This window comes from Vigna radiata, unplaced genomic scaffold (genome assembly GCF_000741045.1).
Source record: "Vigna radiata var. radiata cultivar VC1973A unplaced genomic scaffold, Vradiata_ver6 scaffold_195, whole genome shotgun sequence".
Classification (NCBI taxonomy): domain Eukaryota; kingdom Viridiplantae; phylum Streptophyta; class Magnoliopsida; order Fabales; family Fabaceae; genus Vigna; species Vigna radiata.
Genome location: NW_014542195.1, coordinates 648,003 through 674,532, shown reverse-complemented (window position 1 = coordinate 674,532; position 26,530 = coordinate 648,003). Strand labels below are relative to the sequence as shown.

Here is a 26,530-nt window from a genome sequence, read left to right as displayed (position 1 = left end):
TGAGGATGCAGAAGCTCTCCTATTTTCTTTCTAGGGTTTTTCTATCTCTTTCATTTCATTGTACACCTAGTTTTTCCATGACAATGGAGAATTAATCTTATTTGTTGCTGGGGAATGATGTAACCTCTAAACTCTCTTGTATTTGCATTAATTTATATTATAAATGCTTTACACTAGTGGAAAAATGTTGTTTAACGTCAGTTATTTTGGGCTTTTGACGTCTCTTATTGAATTGACGTCTATTCGGGTAACGTTAATTATACATCAGTCGTGTTACGACAGACGTCTATATAGACGTCGACTGTGTGAAGAGGCGACGTGTACATAGACGTCAGGCGCAGACAGACTATAGACGTTATCATAGACGTTAATGGTCAACGAAAGCGACGTATGTACGCTCAGTAACGTTTTTCCACTGTAACTTATTGGACGTCCATTTGTGCATTGACTGATGTCTATAGACGTTGGTTTGACATTAACTGACGTCTACTGGGTATTTTTTTTAATAAATATTTTTGTTTTTTCGAATGAAAACACACTTGAAATTCAGAAAATTTTCCCAGAACAATTGTTTATAATAAATATTGTTTGTTTGAGCTATAAATGGATATAATTCAATCAAAATTCAAGAAAATAAAATTGTAAACTTAAACTAAACCTACGTAATTGAAAACAACAAAAATAAGTCTTGTTAGTTCCACTTTTGCAGAAGATAGGTTGACCACTCCTGCCTGAGCTACTTTATCATGCTTTCGAGAAAAGGAGATGAATTGTTGAAGCGCTGCGCAATTAAGGAATATTGTTTATGGTTTGATATATGTTAAAAAGTATTAATTTATTTTTGATGTTTTCAAAGTAAGCATGATTATTACCTCATTCCAGTTATTTGTAATGCCAGCTCGAATGATGGTCTTAATCTAAGACATCACATAGTACCCACATTCCCATGAATCTAGCTGTCTGTTACACTAAAATAAAAATCTGAATATAGTCAAGAATTAAGATCATTGAATAACATAGTAAATGAATTAAAACTATAAATGCACCAAACCTTAGGATACAAGACTTGATTTAGCTGACCTCGAGATTTACCCATTACTCTATTTACATTAAAACAGAAAGATTAATATAAGTATGAAATCATAAAAAATTATGGTCGACATGAATCTAAAAGTCATTTTTAGCGAAACACTTACCCTTGAAGCATGGTTTTCAAGTCATTTTTCATCTTCCTTTACAGCGAACAGAAGAAGACAACTATATTTTTTTGGGGAATGAGGACCACCAGCTACTAGTGAGCTCTGTTTGGAACACCATAAATAGTTAGTAAACTAATTAAGTAAAGTTTAATTACCTTTTACATAAAACAACACATACCCATCAATGTATGACACAAGGTATATGTCTCTGTTTGACTCAATCATCCATGTTTGCAAATAATTTTGTTTGATTTCAGCTGTGTTACCACAACGTTGAATGGTCTGAGGTTCAACAAATCCGTAAACGGAAGACCGACCTTGGTCTACAATGACTGTGTCCATGTACCTATAACAACAAAGTTAACTTGTTACAAAGTAGGCATCTAAATTAAAATATTATGGTAGACAAAATTAACTATCTTACATGCACCAGAGTTGAATAATGGAAATATTCAACATCTTTGAATGTTATATATACTGGCATATGGGGGGGGGAGACAAAATACTCTTAAATCCCAGTATATTTGTATTGATCCTTCGTTGAACCTGGGAATGTTTGACATTAGTTTTGCTATGGGGTCATCCTCCGCTTCAGCCATGTCATCACCATCACCACCATCATCCTTGATGTACAAAACACAATCATTGGGGCAAGCATGTATCTTCTGATAGTTTCGAATAGGAAGAGTATTATTTTCTGGAAGCATCTCCTTTAGCAACTCCAACAACTCCGTGAAACTTTTATCGGTCTATCCGTTCCTTGCCTTGAAACTGAACAACTTCAAAGTTGCAGAAAAACGTGTAAAGTTTGTGCAGCTTGGGTACAACGGTTGCTCTGAATCATTTATAAGAGAATCTTACAAATTAGCTCTTCTAAAGTTATCTTCACCAACATCACGTATCATGTCCTCTAAATGATCACTCATCCATTCTTCCACATAATTTGTTCCTCGTGACATCATAGGTTGGTCCAGTACTTCTCCATGCCAAGTCCAAACGGTATACGTTTTCGTTATGCTGAACATGAATAGATGATCATGCAAATTTCCTAAGTCTTTTTGTATTTGATTAACACAACAAACACAAGGACAAAAATATGTCCCGTTCACATACTTTGCATTTTCTTTAACATATTGCATTTCCTAGAATTCAATATTTCATTCAAATGACGAATTTGTATCTCCAACCTTTTATTTCTCGCTTCACTCTCTTCTGTAGATGAGAGAGTAATTTGGATCAGTTGTTCCAATGTGTCACCCAATCTGTTGATTTGCTATTTCAAAGCAGATACCTGTTGCCCTAATAGTAATTGTTGTTGTGGTTCTCCTGCTTGTGATCAACACAAACAGAGACCGTCTGATTGGACAAGAGCGAAGCATCAAGGTCAAGTTTCTTCCTTTCCCATTTCCTTCTGCCCTATAAAAGGGCATGTAAATAGACTTTTGAGGTGTGAAGGGTGGAGGGTGACAGACTCCACTCACGAGACTAAGATTGCGAGAGTTTGAGAGGGTGTGGAGGGTGACAGACTCCACGAGAGCAGTGGGTGATAGACGCTGCGCGCTTAGGGTTCGATTCAGTTCTTCGAGTAATTCATTAGCTTTAGGTTTATTGCTTTTCTAAATTAGAATTTACATTTTCTTGCTACTGGATTGTTGAGCGAGATATCACGGTGGTGACAGCCCGTGATCATCTCAGTTGTGCTTTTCTATTGTAATCTTCATTTTCCTTTCAATGCACTTTTAGTTACTTTGAAATTACCGAGTTTTGTTCATAATTTCAAGTGTTACATTTGATTCTATGCTCTTTAAGGTTTCGTTAGTTTAATTGTTGATTCAGTTTTGATTGATTTTATAGTGATAGTTGAGGTTTACTTTGATGTTTAATGTTTCTGGTTACTTGATTGGTGTGTTTTATAATTCATGATTTGATCTATTTTTGTTGATTTGGTTTACATTTGTTTTCATCAGCTCAGTATGTTTAGCATTGAAATTCTGTTACTTGGTTTACTTCTGTAAATAAATGATTTGAATAGTTTTAATATAGAATTTGAATATAGAATAAGATCATTAGGTTTTCTTTTTGTTATTCATTATAGATTTTATGAATTTAGTATTTAGGTTGCTTAGGCTATATTTTTCAGATTCAATTCTTTGTTTTCTTTTTCATAATACATTAGTCTTAGGTTATGTTTTAGGTATAAATAGATTCCATCTCTTCCATACTCTAATATAGGTTACATTTTTTTTAATTTCTCTTTTGCACTCCATTTTCTTATTTTCTTTCCTTAAACAGAGTTTAGATTTTTTTTTTTCTTTTTTTGTTTAATTCTCTTAAAATGTCCCCACCTTGCTTAATAGTTTAGATAGTTAGTAAATAATACAAGATTTTAACTCTACATTCTAAAACTTAATTGTACCGAGTCCTTGGATTGATATCTTGGTCATCCCTTTACTACATAAGTGGGGACCAATTTTGTTCTGCTTTAGGCAGCTAAAAAGCAGTTTAACAACAATTCAAGCATGGCAAAATGATCAATCAACTTAAGAGGTGAATCAAAAGCAACAGAACCTCACAGATGCACACTATCAATGTTACTCTCAAGTGTCTAAGGTAAACAATGTCAACTCAATGCACTCAAGAAAACAAGCAACAAACAGTCTTGGCAAGCCTCTAATATCAACACTCAAAAACATATGCATGTTCAAATCAAAAGGTATTTTATGGATGCAATGGGGCCAAGGACAAGGGAGGATAAATATGGATGAGAAGTTACAAACCAAAAGAAATAGAGGAGCAATGGGGAACAAGTGTAAACACATTCAATCACATCCAAAACCTCTAATTCAATCCTCTTCTTGACTCCTTCATTCACAATTTTTTTTATTTTTCTCATTTTTCTCTGTTTTTTTTTCATCTTGTCTCTTTTCTTTTCTCTCTATTTAGGTCACAACTCTTAGAGACAAGATACACAACATATTTACAAAAACAAAAGCAAGAAGAGGAACCAACAAGCCAATTCTCTGAATCTCCCAAGAGACCACACTTATTCCCAAAACAATTCCAAAGCTCCAAAATTCCCTAAGGTTAAGGTAATCATGGTTTTTCACTTAGGGCTAGTGTATCAACTTCAAAACAAAGAAATGGAAAAAGTATAGGCTCAAAGGGGCTATCAAAGGATCACAACAAGGTAGGCTCATTTTGCTAGAGAGGCTAAACAACAAAACTGCCTTTATCACTTCCAAACATGCATATTAATCAAGAAACATAAAAAAGAGTCAAGCCAAGGCATATGTGCAAGCAATCAAGAGACATATCACACACAAGAAAGAATATCAAGTGGCTCAAATTCTCACACAGGGTATTTCTGTCACAATCAAATAAACCTCTCAAACATTACAATCATGTTCCAAGCATAGAAAAGCAAGGATTTCAAACCAATCAGAGTATCAATGAAGTGAAGGGAAAACTGACAACCTAAACAAAGTCCAGATATCAAGAGGAACAGGTATAACTGTACAAAAGACACAACAAAAACTACCTAGAAAACAAAAAATTTAACGCAGAAAACATAAACTAACAACGAAAAATCAGAATCTCCCCCAATAGACCACACTTAAACTACACAGTGTCCTCAATGTGTCACAAGCATAAGATCAGAAATCAAAATATTCAACAAATCATGGACAAGTGCAATAAAAGTGGGAAAGGGGGGAGAAGGGAAAAGAAAAACTCCCCTGGTCATGGTGGCAATTGCCAATTTTGGACTTTTAGGGAGATCTCTTCCACCATAGGATTCAGCAAGGAAGTATTGAAGAGGAATTGTTTCAGTCTCCAAATTTGATCAAGCAGGGAGATGTCCTCCACAACTGGATCTAAGAAGAAGTGATTGTTGATGAGTGGGTTCAGCTGGTGCCTATTAATCTTCAAACTGTCGACACCTTTGTCTTCCACCATGGGTGTGTGTTGGTCAAATCCATATGTATCTCCTACAACATGGTTAGTGCAATATGGTTCCACAGAAATAACATGTATGGGTATAACACCCAATCCTAGTGTAACAGGCTGAACCTCAGATAAACCCTCAGAAAATGAATCAATTTCAAATGTAGAAACAATATCAACAACAGTCTCAGATTCATGTTTAGTGCATGGAGAACAAACATTCATATGTGATAACAAAAAGTGGTTTCCATCATGCAAAGAGAGAGAATTTAAAGCATACTCATCAACAATACAATCATCAACATACCTATCAATAGCATAATAATCAACAATAGAATCAATCTTAGGTATGCTTACTTCCACCTCCCTGGATGTGGCTAAAGTGGTGGAAGATGAAAGTGGTCTACCTATCTCAAAGGTGTTTCTTATATCTGCCTAGTCCTCCAAATCTTCATCAGTCTCCTCAAGTGCAAGAGTAGGGACATAGGAGTGTGGGAAAGTAGATGGCGCAGTAGTAAGCTCATGACTCTGCTCCCCATCTCCTATGTTGACGGCACCAACATCATCTGGAAGCTGAACAACCTGAAATGGGGATTCCTCTGAAAAATAAGATTGTTCCTCAGCAAGCTGAGTGGCCATCTGCTCCATTTGATCAGTCAAACTCTGAATGGAATCTCTAAATTCCTACTGAAACTCCTGAAACTACATAATTTGATCTCTGGTTTCCTGTTGAAATTGCTGACATTGCATAATCTGACTTCTGGTTTCCTGCTGAAACTGCATATTCTGAGCAGTCATCTATCTCAACAACTCCTTCAATGTAGGCTTAGAAGTAGTGGAAGGATGAGGAGTTGCTTGGGCAGGCTGACATGACTACAACTGCTGTAGTTCCTGGACAAGTGGAGAAGGCATACAAGGAGTCTGGAATGATGGTTCCTGATATTGACGATGTTGAGTACCATACCACCCCAGGCCAGGGTAATTCCACCCAGGATCGTTGCTATAATCATACCGCTCAGGGGAGAATTTGTCAAGAAACTGATGCTCAAGATCTTCCCAATTGGTGACGAATCCTGGGGTAAGACAACAACATCAATCCCTTGCCGCTCTGTGTAATGAGTACTCAAATGCCCTTAAGAACATGTCCTCATCCGGGACATCTAGGGCTTTCATTGAAGAGCAAATGATCTAGAACTCCTCCAAATGTCTATATTGGCATTCACCTGCAAAACCATGAAACTTAGGCAGCCAATGTATCAGTCCAGTGTTGAAAACACAACAAATATCCTCCTCATCAAGTGGAAACGGCTCCCTAGGAGCACTCTCATAAGATGGAGGAGGAACCGTACTGTTCTCAACATAGACATCAACAGAATATGCATGAGAAACAATTGTAGAGTAACATGCAGAAGGAGAATCATAGTTATATGCATAGGCAGAATAAGCATTATTCACAGAATCAAAATAGGTAGACATGTAAAAAAGGTAACTAAAGCCATATAAATGCAACACACATGATGACACACACAAACAGAACGACACACTCTAAACACAAGACAAAACACAACACACACAAACACAAAAAAAGACCTAAAACTGAACCGTTGGTCCCCGGCAACAGCGCCAAAATTTTGATGGGCTGTCGCAACCCATGCAAAATTTAATGTGCATAAAAGAATGCAGTGTAGACTAGGAAGTGACTCCTAGGTCGTCTCCCAAGGACCAAATGTGGTTCGAGAATTAGGTTAGACACGAAGTGGGGGGGATTGTTGAAAAGTTTGTGAATACAGATGAATAAAATTAAATTACGAATGCAAACAGAAATGCAAACACATATATAAAAATGGTTTCAAAGACAAAATGGAAACAATTGGTCATTAACTTAATTACAATGCTTCCTATCACAGATCAACAAAATAAATCCGACTCAAACCTCTAATCCAAGACAGTTAACCAACTAAGCCAAGGTTAATCATGTTTTCATAAAAGCAAACTAAGAGAACGCAATGTTAACATCAAATCCAATTTACACCATGCAGTTTCATGAACTAAGAGAAGACTCAACACCAACTGGGCAACTAAGTGTATACCCAATTGCAAGTGCAAATATAGATTTCATATTAACCAAGTCAGAGTGGCAAATACAATTACAGTCCAGAAATCTCAAGAAAACTTTATAATATCGTTAATGACCAACCAACTAACTTAAGCTAACATGACAACTAAATTATCACAACCGAACAAAGTAGACAACATGTAAATAGTAAATTGAATAGTTCGAAAGCAAGGTGTTTAAACTAATTAAAATGGAAAGTAAATAAGAAACACTTGATGTACCATTTAAATTTAACGTTTAAGCTAAAACAAGAAATAAATATGACAACAGGAAATCACATAAATTAAGTTGAAATGCTCAAAGTGCATAAAGCAATTAACGGTCTCTAAAATAAAACATTCAAGGCAAAAACTCTACTGAACCAATTGAGAGCACGGTAGCTGGAAAAAGAAGCAACATTTAGCTAATAAGTAAAATGCTTATAACGGAAGTAAAATGACAAATTGCTATTAAATGCCAAAGATAACGCATGAATCATTTGGACTGTACATTAGAATCAATTTAAATGCAACTAGCTGCAAAGATAAAGCAAAAATAAAATAGAAACAAATCTGCAACGCTTAATATGGGCAATGAATTTGTTAAATCATGATTGCATCTTTCGGGGTGAATAACAATAAAGATAATATATAGAATGAGTCAGCGTTTTCTTCAAGTGAGTGGTGGCTCTAATCCCAGGTGGTGGCACCGTGTGCGCATCAATGAGAATTCAATTCCCCATAGGTGCGGCTTACTCCTTCTCTTGACAGCACACACTCCTTTTATATCCTCCAAATTTGGCATGCCCTACTCCACTGAATCAGCGCCCAACTCAAGCCCAATGAAGTCAACAGCTTTGAACGCGTGCTCCTCAAGAACCAGTCAGGTCGTGATTTGCAGTGTATCTTCAATCAAAGTTTCATGCTCTTTTTTTTGTGTGCACCTCTTCTTTTGTTCCATCACTGCTTCCTCCAAAAACTATGCACATCACCAATTAAATTTGTTGGACGCTGCACCAAGAGTTGCTAGAGTGTTGTTTGGGTCGTGGCTTATACTGCTGCAACGTGTAGTCCATCCTAGGTCGTGTTGGTGTTGGACCGTGGTGAAAGGCTACAACATGAAATGAAGCTGCTGGACAGATGTTGCTGCTGTTGGAAGTCCGTGAGGGTTGGATCGAGGAGGCTGTTGTTTGCACCTCTTCAAAGTTGGTTAGTGTGCTGCTTCTCCAAATGCTAGACACACCTCTTCAAGTACACACGTGGGCTGCTGCAAATCCAATCCATGCTGGATCGTGGTGCTAAGTGATTCAGCTTTTCAGGCCATGAGTTTGTGTGGTGCAGGTCGTGAGTTTATGTGGTGCAACGTGTGAAGATTGATGCTGTAACTAGACTTCTTTCTGCTGCCACTACGTGCTGGACATCACTCCCGTAGCTGCTAGTTGCTTCTTGGACGGGTGTTGCATCACTTTCAATCACCATGTGCCTCTTCAAAATAACCAAGCTTTTAAATTGTTGGACGTGTCAAAAACTTTCCTTCGTGGCAGCTTCAACTTTGAATGCAGGACACACCCATTTCATTGCACATGGGTCAGGCCGTGTGATTCCAAGCCTTGCTGGATGTGCTCTGCTGTGTGTTGTTGCCAAGTTGTGTTGCTGCTGTTTGCTTTTGTAGGTGGGCTGGAAGCGTGAAGATGCTTGATCGAGCTTCATGATGAACTTACATGTTGCTGCAACTTTGCAGGCCATGGGCATCTGTGTGGTGGATTGCATGTTTGATGCTTGAGCTACTGGATCTTCTCATGTGGGTTGCAGCAAATAAATCTGGATGAAGAATGGAGCAGGCACATGATTCTGTTGGACTGTGTTGTTGCATGCTTTGTGGGTCGTAACATTGATTTTTCTTTCAGCCCAAATGCTTCAGTAGCTGCAGCGTTTTCTTACCACCCGTGACACCTTCTTGCTAGAAGTGGCTCTTTCTACTTGCACTCCACCGATGGCAGCTGGACGTTGTCGTGTGTCCAAAGCCCAAATGAATCAGCTCCTTGCATTCTATCATGAAGAACCGACACCTTATGCTCATGGGCCAGGCTGGCTCTTCAATTAATTTAAATGCCATATTGTGTTTTTTTCTCACAAGCTGCTGGACGCATGTTCCAATTTGAAAGAAGCCCGTGCAAGCAACCCATTCTCTAAAAACAACAAATTGAAATACATGCTTCCTAAAGCTTTGGGTCGTAAGCTTTTGTGTGCATTTTTCTATCTCCACACTATTGCATTTTCTCTAATTGCACATCAAAAATAAACTTCCATCTTTAGGCCCAATTGCCATTTCTTTTCAGCCCAAAAATAATTCAACCCTTGCTCCATATTTATGCTGCAATGAAATCAGTGCCCTTCCTAATGTCCCAAAATGTGTCTCCAAAATTTTCCCTGTAATAAATAATGCAATTATTAGCTCAGAAAATTCAAATTAATTAAAATTAGAATTTCCGGTCAAATTAAGCACAATTGAGAAAAACGGAAAAACACCGGACAGTTAAGCACAATTCCTTGATTAATTTTAGCACAATAAACTAAATGAAGTCAAGAAAATAATGACTCATCAATGTGCTTTAATGTGTTGTGTGATATGCATCATTTCATTGTTTTACTGCACATATGTTAAAGCAAGAAATCACAAACACTTTTACGAACTTATTCTTGTGCTACAAAGTTCTAGTACAGTCGACTACATTACTAATGGATTCGACTATGCTAAAACCTTCGTACAGATTTTTAGAATTAGTGTTATGTGCTATTTTGGGAAGAAAAGAATTTTAAAGTTGTTTGTCATTGTGATAGTCGACATTGTGTTTTACATATTCGACTGTATCTGTTGTCTGTTTTGGAATTCTGTTATGCTCTTACACTCTAACGACTATATTTTTAAATGTTGGTTGAGCATTTATGACTTGGTCAACTGTATTGAATGTGTTCTGTTATTTGTTGACCATAGGCTACTAAGTTGACTAAATTGTTATAACTGTATAATACAGTCGACTGAATTAGTAGCACATTCGATTGAGAATCTGAATGATTAAAAGAAATCTATAAATAGACTGAAAATTAGTTTGTTCTAAGACTTTTGGTGATCTGACAATTTCATTTTTGTTTCATATTTCTCTTTACTCCAAGATTCTCCAAGAAGAGGTGGTGATCTTTCTTGAAAGAGATTCAAAGAGGAGATACAATTGCGAATTCATTGGCTGATGACAACGGCTGAAAAACAGTTATTTTCATATGTCAATTTAGACCAAATTACACCATTTAAGACTTAGAACGAGCTTAGAATCAAGTAAAACTCAATAAATGAGTCAGTCGAGAGTCAAAAGCTATTTTTAGCGATATTATGCTTGTTTTGCATTGTTTTGTAGTAATTTTGATGAAAGTTAAGATTGGGGTTGAAGACGAAGGTCTTAGACTCAAGATAAAGGAAGAAAATTGAAGAAAAGAAGAGTCAAGAAACCGCCCAGCGGCAAAACTCACCGCTGGGCGGTCCAAGGCGAGGGAGAGGCACCTATCGTGGGCACTCGACGGATTTGCGATTAGAGGCAAACCGCCGGGCGATGGCCCCCTGCTGCCGGGCGGTGGCGCGATTAGGGGCAAATCACCGGGCGGCATAAGTGTGGCGCCGGGCGGTTGTCCGCTGGGCTTGGGCCTGTTTTCAGTGACGCTCCTCAGCTATAAATAGCCCTGTTACGATTTCATTCTCATTCTTTGACAAAAGAGGGCGGCCAGACCTAATTTTCACTCTCTGGAGAGGATCTCTTGGATGCTTAGGCTCCTTTTCATCTTATCTAGGGTTTGCTTTTCCATTCTTCCATTATTTTTCATCTAGGTTCACCATGACAATGGTGAACTAAACCCTTCTGTTGTTGGGGGAAACAATGTGATCTTTTGAAACTCTCTTTTACTGAAACTCTTGTTTATATATATGATTCTTTATATGCTTGGATTATCAATTGTTGGGTTCTCATCTGCGCTTAATGCTTTTGTCGTTTAACTCATTCGATAATTGTTGTTTGTCTCTATTGATACTGGAACGTATAGTACTGTCATGAACTGGTGAGAAATTCCTTGATTAAGCAATACCAACCTAGGGATAGGGGGTAGGACGATCAATTGTTTTTGCTTCTGTTCTTAATGCATTGCTAATTGCTAGGGGAGGCTAGGGATAGCAAGCCGGTAATTAGTAATAGGCTCTTCTCGCCGAGAGATCAGGTTAAGGGTAGGCCAAGAAAGTTTGCATAACAATTAGATAATCAAGCACATTAAACAAGAGGAGTAGATAAGAGGGAGTGAATTAGATGAAATTTTCAACCCCCAACAACTCCATTCATCCATAACTTTTTCTCTTGTCAATAGAATCAACACATTGCATGGTTATTTTCTGTTCTTGCATTCACAACAATTCTTTCTCTCTACAAGTCTTACGATTTTGATTCACACGAACGAGCCTTTCGAGTCTCTTGGGAAGAACGATATCGGGTATTACTGATTATATTACTTGCACGATCTGGTACACTTGCCAGTGAGTCAACAGCTGATCAACATCTGCACAAGAACGTGCGCCTGTGATTGATCGTGTAGGATTGGCATCCTGTGAAGACTGCTGGAATTGGACCTGTTGTGATATAGGGGGATAATTCACTTTGAGGATGGTTCAAAGTGGTGTTGCAGATTACACAAGAGGGGATTCTTGCTCCAAGTCTGATTGTGTTGTGCAGCTATATTTTGGTTTTGGGTTAGAGAGGAGATTTATATTTTTCACGTGGAGGTCTTCTATAAATTCCTTGTTGTAAAAGCCGCAACCATTATAATGCATTTGTTTCCTGGGTTGGAAGGACACTGGATGTAGGCATTGTTGGTCGAACCAATATAAAAATTTGTGTTTGCATTTCTCTATCCCTTATCATTTACATTCCAGTTGATTTTATTCTTTAAGCAATCAACTACGTAATTTCCGCTACATACATATTCTTATTGCTTCCAATTCAAGAAATTTCAAAAAGCTTTATACTTTGATTTTCAAGATTGCGAAAAGAAAGTGTTTTTGAAACAACACCAATTCACCCTCCCCCCTTTTGGTGAAATAAAGAAGCCAACCTGTTTTCCAACAATTGGCACCAGTTTCATAAGATATTTGAAAAACTATTCGACTCTGTTTTATGTTGATTCGACTATACACCTGGGGATGACTTCCTATTTTCAAACTTTTAGTGAAGGTGTGTTGACTCTCTGGCAAGTGTACCAGATCGTTTCAAGTAATATAATTGGTAAAACCCAATATCGTTCTTCCCAAGAGACTCGAAGGCCTTATCGTTCTTGCAAATTGAAATCGTAAGACTTGTAGAAAAAATTAATTGGTGGGAATGCAAGAACACAAAATAAACATGCAAATGCGGTTGATTCAATTGACGAGAAAAAGACTATGGATGAATGGAGTTGTTGGGGGTTTACAATTTCATCTTATCTGTTCTCTTTTATCTACTCCTCTTATTTAATTTGCTTTGTTATCTAATTTTCATGCAAACTTTCTTGGTCTATCCTTAACCCGATCCCTCGGCAAAAAGAGCCTATTACTAATTATTGGCTTGCTATCCCTAGCCTCCCCTAGTAATTAATAACGCGTTAAGAACAGAAGCAAAAACAATTGATTGTCCTACCCTCCTATCCCTAGGTGGTATTGCTTAATCAAGGAATTTCTCACCAGTTCATGACAGTACCGTACGTTCCCGCATCAATAAAGACAAACAACAATTATCGAATGAGTTAAAAGATAAAAGATTTAAGCGCAGATGAGAACCCAACAATTGATAATCAAAGCATACGACAAACATATAAATAAACAAGAGTTTCAATAAAAGAGAGTTTCAAAAGATTACATTGTTTCCCCCAACAACAAAAGGGTTTAGTTCAACATTGTCATGGTGAACTTAGATGAAAAATGATGGAAGAATGAAAAAGCAAACCCTAGATTGGATAAAAAGGAGCCTAAGCATCCAAAAGATCTTCTCCAAGGAGTGAAACTTAGGTCTGACCGCCCTCTTTTGTCAAAAGAATAATTCTGTAGTCGTAATAGGGCTATTTATAGCTGAGGAGCGTCACAGAAAACAGACCCAAGCCCAACAGACAACCGCCCGGCGTCAAACTTATGCCGCCCGGCGGTTTGCCCATATCGCGCTACTGCTCGGCGGTTTGCCCCTTTTCAGAAAACCGCCCAACGTCGTCGCCTGGGTGCAAGATAGTGGCTTATCCTCTCATTTGGCCGCCCAGCGGTGGATTTTGGCGCTGGGCGGTTCTTAGACTCTTCTTTTCTTCATTTTCTTCCTCTTTCTTGAGTTTAAGACCTTCATCTTCAATCTCATTCCTCACTTTCATCAAAATGCTACAAAACAATGTAATCAAGCATAATATCGCTAAAAACAACTTTTGACTCTCAACTGACTCAATTTATGTGTTTTACTTGATTCTGAGCTCATTGTAAATCTTAAAGGGTGTAATTTGGTCCCAAATGACATATGAAAATAACTGTTTTTCAACCGTTATCAAGGTGCTTCAAGAAACAGACCACCTCTGTTTGTTGGCGAAAACTATCCATTTTGGAAATGAGAATGAAAATTTTTCTTGAATCGCAAGATAGAGGAATCTTGGATGCTACTTTAAATGGACCATTTGTGCCTACAAAAATTGTTGATGAGAAAACTGTTTTAAAATCTTTTACTGAGTGGACTGTTGATGAGAATAGAAAAGCTCAGTATGATATTAAAGCTAGGAATATTATTGCCTTTGCACTGACTGTTGATGAATTTTTCAGGATATCTAAATGCAATTCTGCTATGGAAATGTGGGATGTCTTGAAGGTTACTCATGAAGGCAGAGATGAAGTAAAGAGAGCAAGAAAGAATTCACTCATACAAGAGTATGAATTGTTCAGAATGAAAGCTGGTGAAAGCATCTATGATGTGCATAAACAATTCACTCACATTGTTAATCATCTAATGGCTCTCGAAATAGTCTTTGATAATGAAGAGATCAATATCAAGATTTTGAAAAGTCTAAACAGAAATTGGCAACCAAAAGTCACAACAATCTGTAAATCCAAAGATTTCACAACGATGAACATGGCTACCTTGTTTGGCAAGTTACGTGAACATGAATTGGAACTCCGTAGATTGAAGGATGAAGAAGAGATTGAAGAGAAGAAGTCCATTGCTCCAAAAGCTACAAGCAAGAACAACTCTGAAACAGACATGGACGAAAGAGAATTGATGACCTTGATGGTAAGAAAATTTAGTCGACTTATTCAAAATGATAATCAACTGTCTAACCATGCAGGTCAAGGTAAAAAGAATAGCTTCAGCAACAATACTGTGCAGTGCTACGAATGTGGAAAGGAAGGTCACATAAAGCCTCATTGTCCCGAATTACAGCCAAAGCAGAAAAGAAAGAAAAGATTCTTTCAAGGCAGAAATCTGAAAAGAAAAGGAGCATACATTGCTTGGGAGAATACAGATTCTGAAAGCTCAAGTAAAGAATAGAGTCGACTAGAATGTAAAAGTTAAGGAATAGAGAAAATTAAACACAGGTTTTTATACTGGTTTGGCCAACAATGCCTACATCCAGTGTCCTTCCACCCGAAAGCAAATGCACTATAATGGTTGTGGTTTTTACAACAAGGAATTTTTCGAAGACCTCCACGTCAAAAATATAAATCTCCTCCCTAAAAGTCTCCTCTATGAATTTCATTCAAGAAAGATCACCAACGTCATCTTGCAGAATTCTTAGAGCTAAGAGAAATCTGAAAAAAAAAAATGAAAATTATCAGTTCATCAAATGTCTCTGAACAAACCTGTGTTCAGTCTATTTATATATTTCTATTATACAGTCAGATTCTCAGTCGAATGTGCTACTAATTCAGTCGATTGTATTATGACAGTTATAACAGTTAGTCAACTTAGTAGCTCACGGTCAACAAACAACAGAACACATTTAATACAGTTGACCAAGTTATCAATGTTCAACTAACTTTTAAAAATATAGCTGTTAGAGTGCAAGAGCATAACAGAATTCCAAATCAGATAACAGATACAGTCGAATATGTAAAACACATAGTCGACATCAACCATGTAAAACATTTTGAAATTCTTTTCTTCTCAAAAATACACAGAGCACTGATTCTCAAAATCTGCACAAAGATTTTAGCATAGTCGAATCCATTCACAATGTAGTCGACTGCACTAGAACTTTGTCACAAAGTTAAAAATTCATAAGAGTGCTTGTGGTTTTCAGCTTTAAAACTTGTGCAGTAAAACCTATGAAATGATGCATAGCACATATCACATAAAGCATGTAAAGCATATGAACATGTTCCACATATATAACAATCAATCAACATAGGAACATGTAACACAGTACATAAACATGTTCAACAGATATAACATTTAATTTGCATAAGAACATGTAATAACAACAAACAACATATACATGTTATTAAGCAATGTGTTGTCATTATCAAAAACTAGATTGATATAGAAATTATGTTGTCAATAATCTCAACATTTTTTGTAGTGATGCTTTTTTCACTTAGCATTGCAAGAAATCTTACGCTTAGACATTTCCTATTCCATTGGTAATAATATTAAGGCAAGAGACTTTTTGAGTTAATAACTCATCCATATCAATCTTATAAAAGTTACGTATTCAATTAGCTTTAAATAGTTTAGTCTCATCATTGTTGTTTATTATACATTGATCTTTATTAAAAACAACATCACAATCATTAATCATTGTCACAATTGCTTATATTCAATATGTTATGGTTTAGACCATATATACAAAAGAACATTACTAAATAAAGAAGGTTTCAGATTTACCTTAGTGCCAATAATATTTCCATGCTGGTATCATCCAAATATTACTTTGCCTCTTTTCTTTATTTGAAGACTTTGAAATATATATTTTTCTCTCGTCATATGTTGTAACTACTAGAACATTAATCTTCCTTGTTGGATTGATTATATTTGTAAAATTTTTTGTATTTTGATATCATATTTCTTTTAATCCTTTGTGATTAATTTTGCTATAGGGTATTCTTAATTAGAATTGCTAAAAGATATGAAATTATGTAAGTGGCTTAATATTTACTTTTTGTTCATAGCCTATTATTGATTATTATAAGTTCTCCTAAGGAATAATTCTCGTATATTAATATATTCTTATCACTATTCTTTATAGGTTATTCTTATCCCTTGGAAAATTGATAAAAAAAAAATTTAGAAAGTTTTAATTAATTTTAAGGTATTAGTTTTTATATACAGATTGACCATTTTCAATAAATTATTTACCTTAATTTATTATGTTTAATATAAGGTATTCTAATACTAATATTATTAAATTATTTTACATTTTAGCAGGAATTAGGTAAGGGTTTGATTTTTTATTAAATATATATTTGAACCAAATTAAATACACTTAATTTAGTTTGATCAGAACATAATTTTTTTAAACTATAATAAATAAATTTTTATGATTAGGTTTGGATTGATTTTACAGTTTTATTGCACAACTTTTTACTAAAATATATATATATATATATATATATATATATATATATATATATATATATTATTATATATATATATATATATATGATATAATTTATATAATATTATATTACATATGATATAAAATAATATANATATCATATGTAATATAATATTATATATATATAATATTATATTACATATGATATAAAATAATATATATATATATATATATATATATATATATATATTATTTTATCTTATTTTATTTTATATCATATTGTAATATAATATTATATCTTAAAAAGTAGTTTAAATATTTATTTCTTAAAAGTAGAGCTGTCAGAACTGGTGATTCGGTCCGAATCAACCCGATCCACCACAGGTTGACCACTTAGTGAGCCAACCCAACCAGGCTCATTTATTAGCGAGTCGAAAAAATTTGAATTCGACTCGACCCACCACGGGTTGGTGAATTGAACGGGTTGGCTCATTGTCTCACTCAACTTTTTTTCACCCTCTTCTTCTCATATTCTTATAACATGTTATTTGATCGATCAAATTGAAACAGTAATAATTGGACTAATTGATATAAATGAAAATTTAACAAAAGAACTCTATTTGTATATATTCTAAGCTATCAAGCATAAAATTTTGCCAATTTATTTTAATGAGACATACAACACCATTTGACCAAGAAATTACATATAGTCGTTAACAAAAATATATAGCATAGGGGAACTTTTGGATAGACAGGAACAGAACGCAACACGAAAAGCTCACTGCGATGTAAAGGTTGTGTATTTTGAATAATTAATTTAATTAATTTGATTTTAATAAAAAAATAGGATTTCAATAATTAATTTGATTAATTTGATTTCAATAATAAAATAATAGGTGGGCTGGTGAGCTAACCCGACTCACCACGGGTTCAACCCGAGTGAGCCGGGTTCTTAGCGAGCAAGGTCAAAATTGACTCATCAAATTTTTCACATTTTTCTCCAACCCAACCCAATTCAAATCCATGGTGAGTTGGATTGACTCACAGGTTTCAACCAATTTTAAAGGCACTACTTAAAAGTATGAAATAATTTGTTTACACGTACTTTCTAGTATTTTTTTAATAAAAGCTTTATTGTATTAATTAATATACGGTTAAAAGCTTCAAAAAATATTTCATACACTAGTTACTTTTTGTGAATTGAATGTATAATTAGTGCCATAAAAATGAGTTGAAACCCGTGAGCCAACCCGGCTCATCACGGGTTTGAGTTAGATTTGGTTGGAAAAAAATGAAAATTTTTTATACGATTCAATTTTGACCCGGTTCACTAAGAACCCGGCTCACACTGGTTGAACCCGTGGTGGGTTGGGTTGGCTCACCAACCCACCTATTTTTTCTAATTAAATCAAATTAATTAAATTAATTATTCAAATCCTATTTTTACTATATTTAAACATCCTATGTATACAATATTTTTACAATATTTAAACATCCTATATATACAATATTTTTACAATACTTTTAATAATTAATAAAACGGAAAAATATATACAATATTTTTGCAATCCCTTAACCACTTTATCAAACACTTTTTCATTGTTTAATATACACAATCATAGCAATATAAAATCATATAAGATATCTTATATAAAAAACATCCTTTATGTAACTAAGATTTTTCAGTTTTTTTATATTAATTATTTCAAAATAAACACATGTTACTTATGATAACTAAGATTCTTTATTTTTTTATATTAATAAATACAAAATAAACACTTGCTACTTAATAATTTAGATTCTTCAGTTTTTTTTAGTTTCTTTTATATCAATTGGTCCAATTATTACTGTTTCAATTTGATCAATTAAAATAACATGTTATAAGAATATTAGAAGAAGAAGGTAATAAAAACTTAAGTGAGCCAACCTCTTTAACCTACCAATCTGTGGTGGGTCGGGTCGAGTTACCCGTTTTGACAACTATAATATGATTAGTTTGGAATATTAAATCAAAAAATATTAAATAATTATTTAATGCTATTTAATAAAATTATTAGTATCATACGTTATATTTGTAAAATAATATAATTACATTTAATGGTATATTATATTTAAATAATTAAATAAAAGAAATGATAATGTTTAATAGGTAAAATGACACCTTCTCACCCCTTGTCATCACTAGTTTAAAACATTGAATTGTGCTTTAATACTATTATTTATTATATTTCTTAAATATTTATTATATTAATTAAGCCTTATCCACTTTGATGTGGTCGTAATTAAAATTATTGTGTAGTGTTTTACTATCGTTTTCGCTATTATTATAGTTATTAATGCAATACCATAACATAATTTTATTAACTTTGATATGAATTAATATTTTGAGCACTTCAAGAATTATTCAATAAAGTGGTCCGTTTTCCTTAACCAGTCATGAAACTTCATTGTCCTTTTGTTAAGGTCGGTAGTATAAGAGAACACAAGCTTAACGTTCATTGCTGAATCAAATCTCCTGTAATATTTCTCTATTCTTCAAATAAGAATGGTGGTGAAGGTGTATGGCCCAGACTATGGAAGCACTAAGGGACTGCTAGTGTGTCTGATAGAGAAGGAAGTTGAGTTTGAAACTGTGCATGTTGATGGCTTTAAGGGAGAACACAAACAGCCCGAATATCTTAAGTTACAGGTTCTTTTTCTTTCTTTCTTTATGGAATTTTAGGCATTCTATGAGAGATCTCATTGCTTGTTGGTTCTTGTTTGCAGCCCTTTGGACTGATGCCTGTTGTGGAAGATCGGGATTATGTTCTTTATGGTTTGTCCCTTTACCCCTTTTCATATTTTGTCTATACATAGATTTAATATAACATAAGTGATTGTGCAGAATCACGGGCAATACTGAGGTATTATGCAGAAAAGTACAAAGATCAAGGGACGAATTTGTTGGGAAAGACAATGGAAGAGAGAGGGCTTGTTGAACAATGGCTTGAAGTTGAAGGGCATAACTATACTCCACCGATCTTCAACTTGATAAAAATGTACTTTGCTTCTGTACTAAATGGTGAAGCAATGGACCCAAAAGCCATTAAAGAGAATGAGGAAAAGCTCGTAAAAGTGCTTGACATCTATGAAAAGAGGCTATCCGAGACAAAGTACTTAGCAGGGGATTTCTTCAGTCTTGCTGATCTTAACCATCTTCAATTTACTTCTTATTTGGTGAATGAAATGGAAAGAGGGTTTATGGTTAGAGAAAGGAAGAATGTGAGTCGTTGGTGGGATGATATTAGCAGCAGACCCTCTTGGAAGAAGGTTCTTCACTCCTACAAAAACGCTTATGATGGGCTTAAGGAGATGAAAGTAATAGCGTCTTAGCTTTTCTTTCACCTCCGAATAAAATGTTTCCTTTTCTTCGTAGTAGTTCTTGACCATATGATAAGAGTTTGGTGTTAAATGTGAATCAAATATGTAAAAGGCTTTCATGGTCACAATAAAATCCCATTTTATGAGTTTGTTATGTTTCATCAATTTATTCAATTACTGTAAAATCAAAAGGATCAATTTGGTTTAATTAAAAAACAAAGTGTTATTACATAACATAAATGACACTATAAAGACTTCACAAGAAGTCTGTATTTGCACCCTTCAATCTTCTCTGCGAGATGTTCCTCGTCTATTTCTAGGTGAAGTAGACATGTTTATATATTGTCCAATTCGAAATGGAGAATTTCCTTGCAAAATACATTTCAACACTCAAATATTATATATATATATATATATATATATATATATATATATATATATATATATATATATATATATATATATATATATATATATATATATATATATATATATATATATATATATATATAAACGCACGTACGCCTATTTTTCAGTTGGTACATTTTAACAATGTATACTAGATTATAATAGACAAAAATACCCTTACATATTATGGATTCTGAGTTTTAAAGTCAAGGATATTTAAATAATTTTCATTCTCAAAACTAAAAAAAAGAAACCCCAAACCCTTACTCACCCCTCTCATTCTTCTAAATCCTTTCTCTTTCATCTCTCTCACTCCAACCTTTTCTTTGTCATCTCTACTGTAGCTCCAATTAAAAAAATCAGAAACACTGGCGATTAAACAATTTCTTACAAAAAATGATTTTATAATGAGTTTTCATTTTATAATTTTTTTCTTATCTAATTTTCCCAAGCATAATGACATCAGAAGGAATTGATAATTGGCCTGAAGGTTTTGTAAGAGATGATGATTCAACATCTGCAGATGATGACATTAGAGAGGTTAGTGAAGATGATGAAATTGAAGAGATCTTGAATGAACCTTTTTCCTGAACGCGAATATGCCAATGACTCAACTCTTTACAAAGGTAAATTGTTTAACAACGAGTATTTCTAATATTTTTTTCAGTTAGATCTACCATAGGATGATAGAGAAAAGGTTGGAGCGAGAGAGATGAAAGAGAAAGGATTGAGAGGAATGAGAGTGGCGGTTTCTTTTTTTTTTAGTTTTGTCTACTATAATATGGTATACATTGTTAAAATGTACCAACTGAAAAACAGGCGTACACGTGTTAACAACCCCTATATATATATATATATATATATATATATATATATATATATATATATATATATATATATATATATATATTTCAAATAACAATAAATGTTATATTGAATATGTAATATTTATCTCGTACACAATGTTATTTATAATGAATTCATGGGTTTTTACCTAGTTAGGCCTAGGTTTCTTAAGTAATTATCTTTCTTAATCTTTTTAGGGGTTTACTAATATGTCTAATACCTTGTTCTCTTTGTCAATTATGCTTAATCCTTGTTAGGTTCCACCGAAATGTTGAACCTTTGGTCCGAATAGTGTCGTAGTGTATTGCCTAAGATATTCTTAGTTATACAAACATTAGCCACTCAAACTTGATATGATCAAAGTGAGAGTCTTGTTATGCAAAGAAAATTTTATCTTCTTTTATTGTCTCATCATCCTTCCATAGGTATAGTAGCCTCTAGTCTCGAGAAGCACAATGATGCAGAGACTTGATTCACAAGCTTGAAACATGTTAGAAGAAGCCTTTAATTGGGAATAACACTAGTGCAAAAAGAGTTTTTTATACCGGTTAAAAAGGGCTTTTTATACCAGTTTTCGAGTAGTTATAGAAGTGGTGGTATAGAAAGTTTTCGATTTTTCACACCGGGTCAAAAACTGACGTAAAAAGTTAAACTTTTAACACCGGTTTTGTCTATAACAGGTATAAAAGTTTATATTCATACTTGCCATTCCGGGAGTAGGTACAGAAAAACTCACTTTTTATACCTGAAGGTTCCACAACAGGTATAAAAGAATCTCACTTTTATACCTGACATTATTATAACCGACATAAAAAATCAGACTTTTTATACCTATTGTTTTTTAACATGTATAAAAGTGACGTTTTATTTTTGAATATTTGATTTGTACATGCTACTATCCATATTCAGACCTACATAAAATTCAATTCCATAATATAGTCTAAATAATCAAATACAAGACAAATAATCAATATTATTTCTATTATTAACACATCAAAATAGTTTCTCAATGTAATATTTACCTAACAAAGTCCCTAAATATATTTACATAACATAATTACACATAAAATAATTCCTCAACTCAAAATGTAATGTTGAAACATAATCATCTAGAAACGGTTATACATAGAAATTGAAAATTACATTGTTTGTAATCCAACTTAAAAAATTAACAATTACATTTTCTATAATTCAATAACTTGTCTTTCTAACAATTAATCACTTGGAGAATTTGATAGGCAAATTATCACCTAGACTCAGCTTCATGAATCATATTCTTTTACTAGATCAAACTCAAATGCAGCCGTGTCAATAGTTCGAAGTAGTCTCTTACACCCACTTTTCCACTTCCATTAGACCTTTAAACTGGAGGTAGAAATAAAATTATAAATTGAGTGAAATTTAATAATTGAGATAATTTTTTAATTAAGTGAAATTTAATTAAAATTGAGAAGAAAAATTAATTAATATTTTAATAATTTTAAGAAAGGGATAATTTTTTATTATGAAATTGAGATTTTAAAGATTTCTTGGTTAAAATTAAAAATTGAAAAAGTGTGCGTAGTGGCATTCTCCAACAGTTATGTCCAGTTCCTGATAAAAATAATTTGAAACAATACATTATTAAGTTTGGCAGCTTCAAAGAAACAAAAAATAGAATCATACTCACTATATATTCACAGAGCATGATCAGATTCACAAAAAATAGAATCCTAGATAAATAGTCAACATTTTTAGCTTTAATGAAACCTGTGACAATGCCTAGATTGTCATCATGGATAACATTTTTCTTGTCAACTTTGCACCACCCAACTCCTTCGCAATTGAATACCGCAACAACTCCAGAAAAATCATTAATGTTCCAAATCCTCATAAGAATGTAAAAAAGCATCCAAGAGAGTAAGAAAATACAATTATGGGTTCATGCTTTATTCCACTGTAGAGTGTAAACAATAATATAATATAGGTAACCAAATCACTTTGAATTCATTACCTCTTGTTGGAAAACAGGTAGGTTTCTTTTTACACAAAAAAAGGGGGGGTGAATTGGTGTTTTATCAAAAACAAAATCTTTTCGTACTCTTGAAATCAAAGTATGAAACTTTTCAAACTTTCTTGAAATGCAAGTAATGAAAATTTGTATGCAGTGGAAAAACGTAGTTTCCTGCGTTAAATGTAAAGTTGACTGCAAAGTAAAAGTTTAGGGATAAAGAAAAGCAAACACTGATTTTTATACTGGTTCGGCCAACAATGCCTACATCCAATGTCCTTCCAACCCAAGAAGCAACTGCACTATAATGGTTGTGGTTCTTACAACAAAGAATTTATAACAGACCTCAACGTCAAAAATATAAATCTCCCCTCTAACCCTTAACCGAAATATAGGCAATAACAACAGCAAGAAATGCAGCAAGATATACCCTCTTCTGCAATTTTTCAACCATTCTGAAAAATTCTCAAAGTGAACTATCCCCTATAATCACAACAGGTCCAAAACAACAGTCTTTACAGATGCCAAGCCAGAATCAATGTAGCAGTCTTCAAGGATGTCAAGCCTCAATGTGATCAAACCAGAAACACCTTCTTTTTTCAGAATATGATCGAGCAATGTGTACGCAATCAGCCTCCCTTTGAATCTCTATCAAGAAAGATCACCACCGTCTTCTTGGAGAATTCTCGGAGCTCTCTAGCAGGAGAATTCAATCTGAAATAGAAATGAAAAGGTTAGATCATCAAAAGTCCCTGAACAAAATTGTGTTCGGCCTATTTATAGATTTATGTTAAACAGATAGTCTCCCAATCGAATGTGCTACTAACTCAGTCGACTGGATTATGACAGTTATAACAGTTCAGTCAAACTTGTAGCATACAGTCAACCAAAAATAAAACACATTTAACACAGTTGACCAAGTCATCAATGCTCAACTAACTTTTAAAAATATAGCCGTTGGAGCGCAAGAACATAACAAAATTTCAAACCAGACAAATAATACAGTCGAATGTGTAACACACATAGTCGACTTCAACATGCAAAACATTTTGAAATTCTTTTCTTCTCAAAATTTCACAGAGCACTGATTCTCAAAATCTGTACAAAGATTTTAGTATAGTCGAATCTATTAGTAATGGAGTCGACTGCACTATAACTTTGTCACACAGTGATAAGTTCATAAAAGTGCTTGTGGCTTTCAGCTTTAAAACATGTCCAGTAAAACATATGTAATGATGCATTGCACGTAGCACATATAACACATAAAGCAGATAAACATGTTCAACAGATATATCAATCAATCAACATAGGAACATGTAACACAGTACATAAACATGTTCAACAGATATAACAATCAGTCAGCATGAAAACATGTAATTCAACAACAACATGTACGTGTTATTAAGCAATGTGTTGTCATCATCAAAAACTAGATTGATATTAAAATTGTGTTGTCAACAATCTCATCAATCTCTCCCTTTTTTTTTTATGCACAAACATGATTAATAACCAACCATGTTTGCACAATCAAATACAAAACAGAGTAGCAAAAGATACATCACAGTTCACTACTCTGCATGTAACACAATTAAACAACAAAATATCAAGCAGAATATGAGATAAAATAGCTATTCTCCCCCTTTCATAAAGCTTTCATAAAGCTTTCATAAATTCTCTCCCCCTTTGTGCATTAGCAAAAAAGGAATGCTCTAGATATTTATGCTGATATACCAACAGAGATGCATTAAAAAGTATATGCAATTTTCTAGATGCAATGATGCTCTCCCTATCACATTTAATCACATGTAAATGATAACTCCCCCTGAAATGCAGGCATGTGAAGAAAAAATGTGTAAAAATGTAATACTCCCCATGTCATTATGCATAGATATCAAAACCAGATCAGATGCACAATGTAGTATATCACAGAGTTTACAAACAAAATAAAACAGAGTTGTATCAAAGATAAGATATCAAACAGTTTAGTCATGCAATGATACAATCATCAACAATCTCACAAAATTATCTCAACCAAGATATTTAAAATCAACTTACATCATAGATAATAACAGATAATCAAAATAAGCACTGAATGAAAGAAAAAAAAATTCTAGAATTGGAATTTATAGCCTTGTTATGATCAGTGGATTGCATTATTTTCTCAGTCGAATGCATTGCTTTCCAAGGTTGTTGAATTCCACTTGTAGTTCCAAAGCAATGTTCTTCCTGCAAAACCTTTCAAAGAACTTTTCCAGATCAAACATTTTAGTTATGCAGTCAATATAATCAGAAACAATAGAAGTCAATGTGTATAGATGTGTAACAGATTAAGAATAATTGATAACGGTCCAAAAAACGTTATTTTCATACTTAAATTTGATAGTAAAACACACCCTTTATGGCTTAGAATGAGCTTAAAATCAAGTAAAACACTTAATTGTGTCTTGTGAGAGTCAAAAGTTGGTTTTAGAGATATTATGCTTGTTTTTACATTGCTTTGCAAGGTTTTTAGAGGAATTAAAGATGGAAGTGAAGTAAGGTGGACTTAGATCCATGAAAGAACGAGAAAAATGATGAAAAGAAGGGTCAAGTGAGCCGTTGAGCACCAGAATGGTCCACTGAGCGCTCAGAGCGATTAGAGGGAAAGCGCTCAGCGGCAAAACTAACCGCTGAGGGCTCAAAGCGGCAAAAGGGAAACCGCTGAGCGGTGAACTTAAGCGCCTGGGCAGTTGTCTGTTTTTATTAGTTAGATTCTTTAATCTTTCTGTTATCTTTCTGTTATCTTTTTGGGCTTATATATAGCCCCAGTGCGAATCAAAAGGTGATTCTTTTGGTAGAGAGAAACGTCCAGAGCTATTCCACACACCTTGGAGGAGGTTCCTTGGATGCTTAGGCTTCAATCTACCAAGTTTAGGGTTATTTCTTCCATTCTTTCATCATATTTCATCTAGTTTCACCATGATTATGGTGAACTAAACCCTTTGTTGTTGGGGAACAATGTAATCTTTTGAAACTCTCATATATTCAAATTCTTATTTATTTCATATGCTTGTCATATACTTGTTTATCAATTGTTGGGTTCTCATCTTTGCTTAATGCTTTTATT

General features: G+C 34.1%; 1 protein-coding gene across 1 annotated transcript; it reads left to right on the top strand.

The window, feature by feature from the left end:
* The first annotated feature begins 19,340 nt into the window (after positions 1 to 19,340).
* LOC106779321 (glutathione S-transferase F9-like) lies at positions 19,341 to 20,311 on the top strand. Its single transcript, XM_014667411.2, has 3 exons — positions 19,341 to 19,509; positions 19,587 to 19,635; positions 19,705 to 20,311. The coding sequence occupies exons 1-3, from the start codon at positions 19,366 to 19,368 to the stop codon at positions 20,190 to 20,192; spliced, it is 681 nt and encodes a 226-aa protein (XP_014522897.1). The 5' UTR covers positions 19,341 to 19,365; the 3' UTR covers positions 20,193 to 20,311.
* Positions 20,312 to 26,530: the final 6,219 nt, after the last annotated feature.

What these genes read in the sequence shown, in the direction of transcription:
- LOC106779321 (XM_014667411.2), top strand. Translation starts at nt 19,366, where the DNA reads ATGGTGGTGAAGGTGTATGGCCCAGACTATGGAAGCACTAAGGGACTG. An exon ending in CCGAATATCTTAAGTTACAG is followed by an intron (nt 19,510 to 19,586) that starts GTTCTTTTTCTT and finishes TCTTGTTTGCAG; the next exon opens with CCCTTTGGACTGATGCCTGT. An exon ending in TCGGGATTATGTTCTTTATG is followed by an intron (nt 19,636 to 19,704) that starts GTTTGTCCCTTT and finishes GTGATTGTGCAG; the next exon opens with AATCACGGGCAATACTGAGG.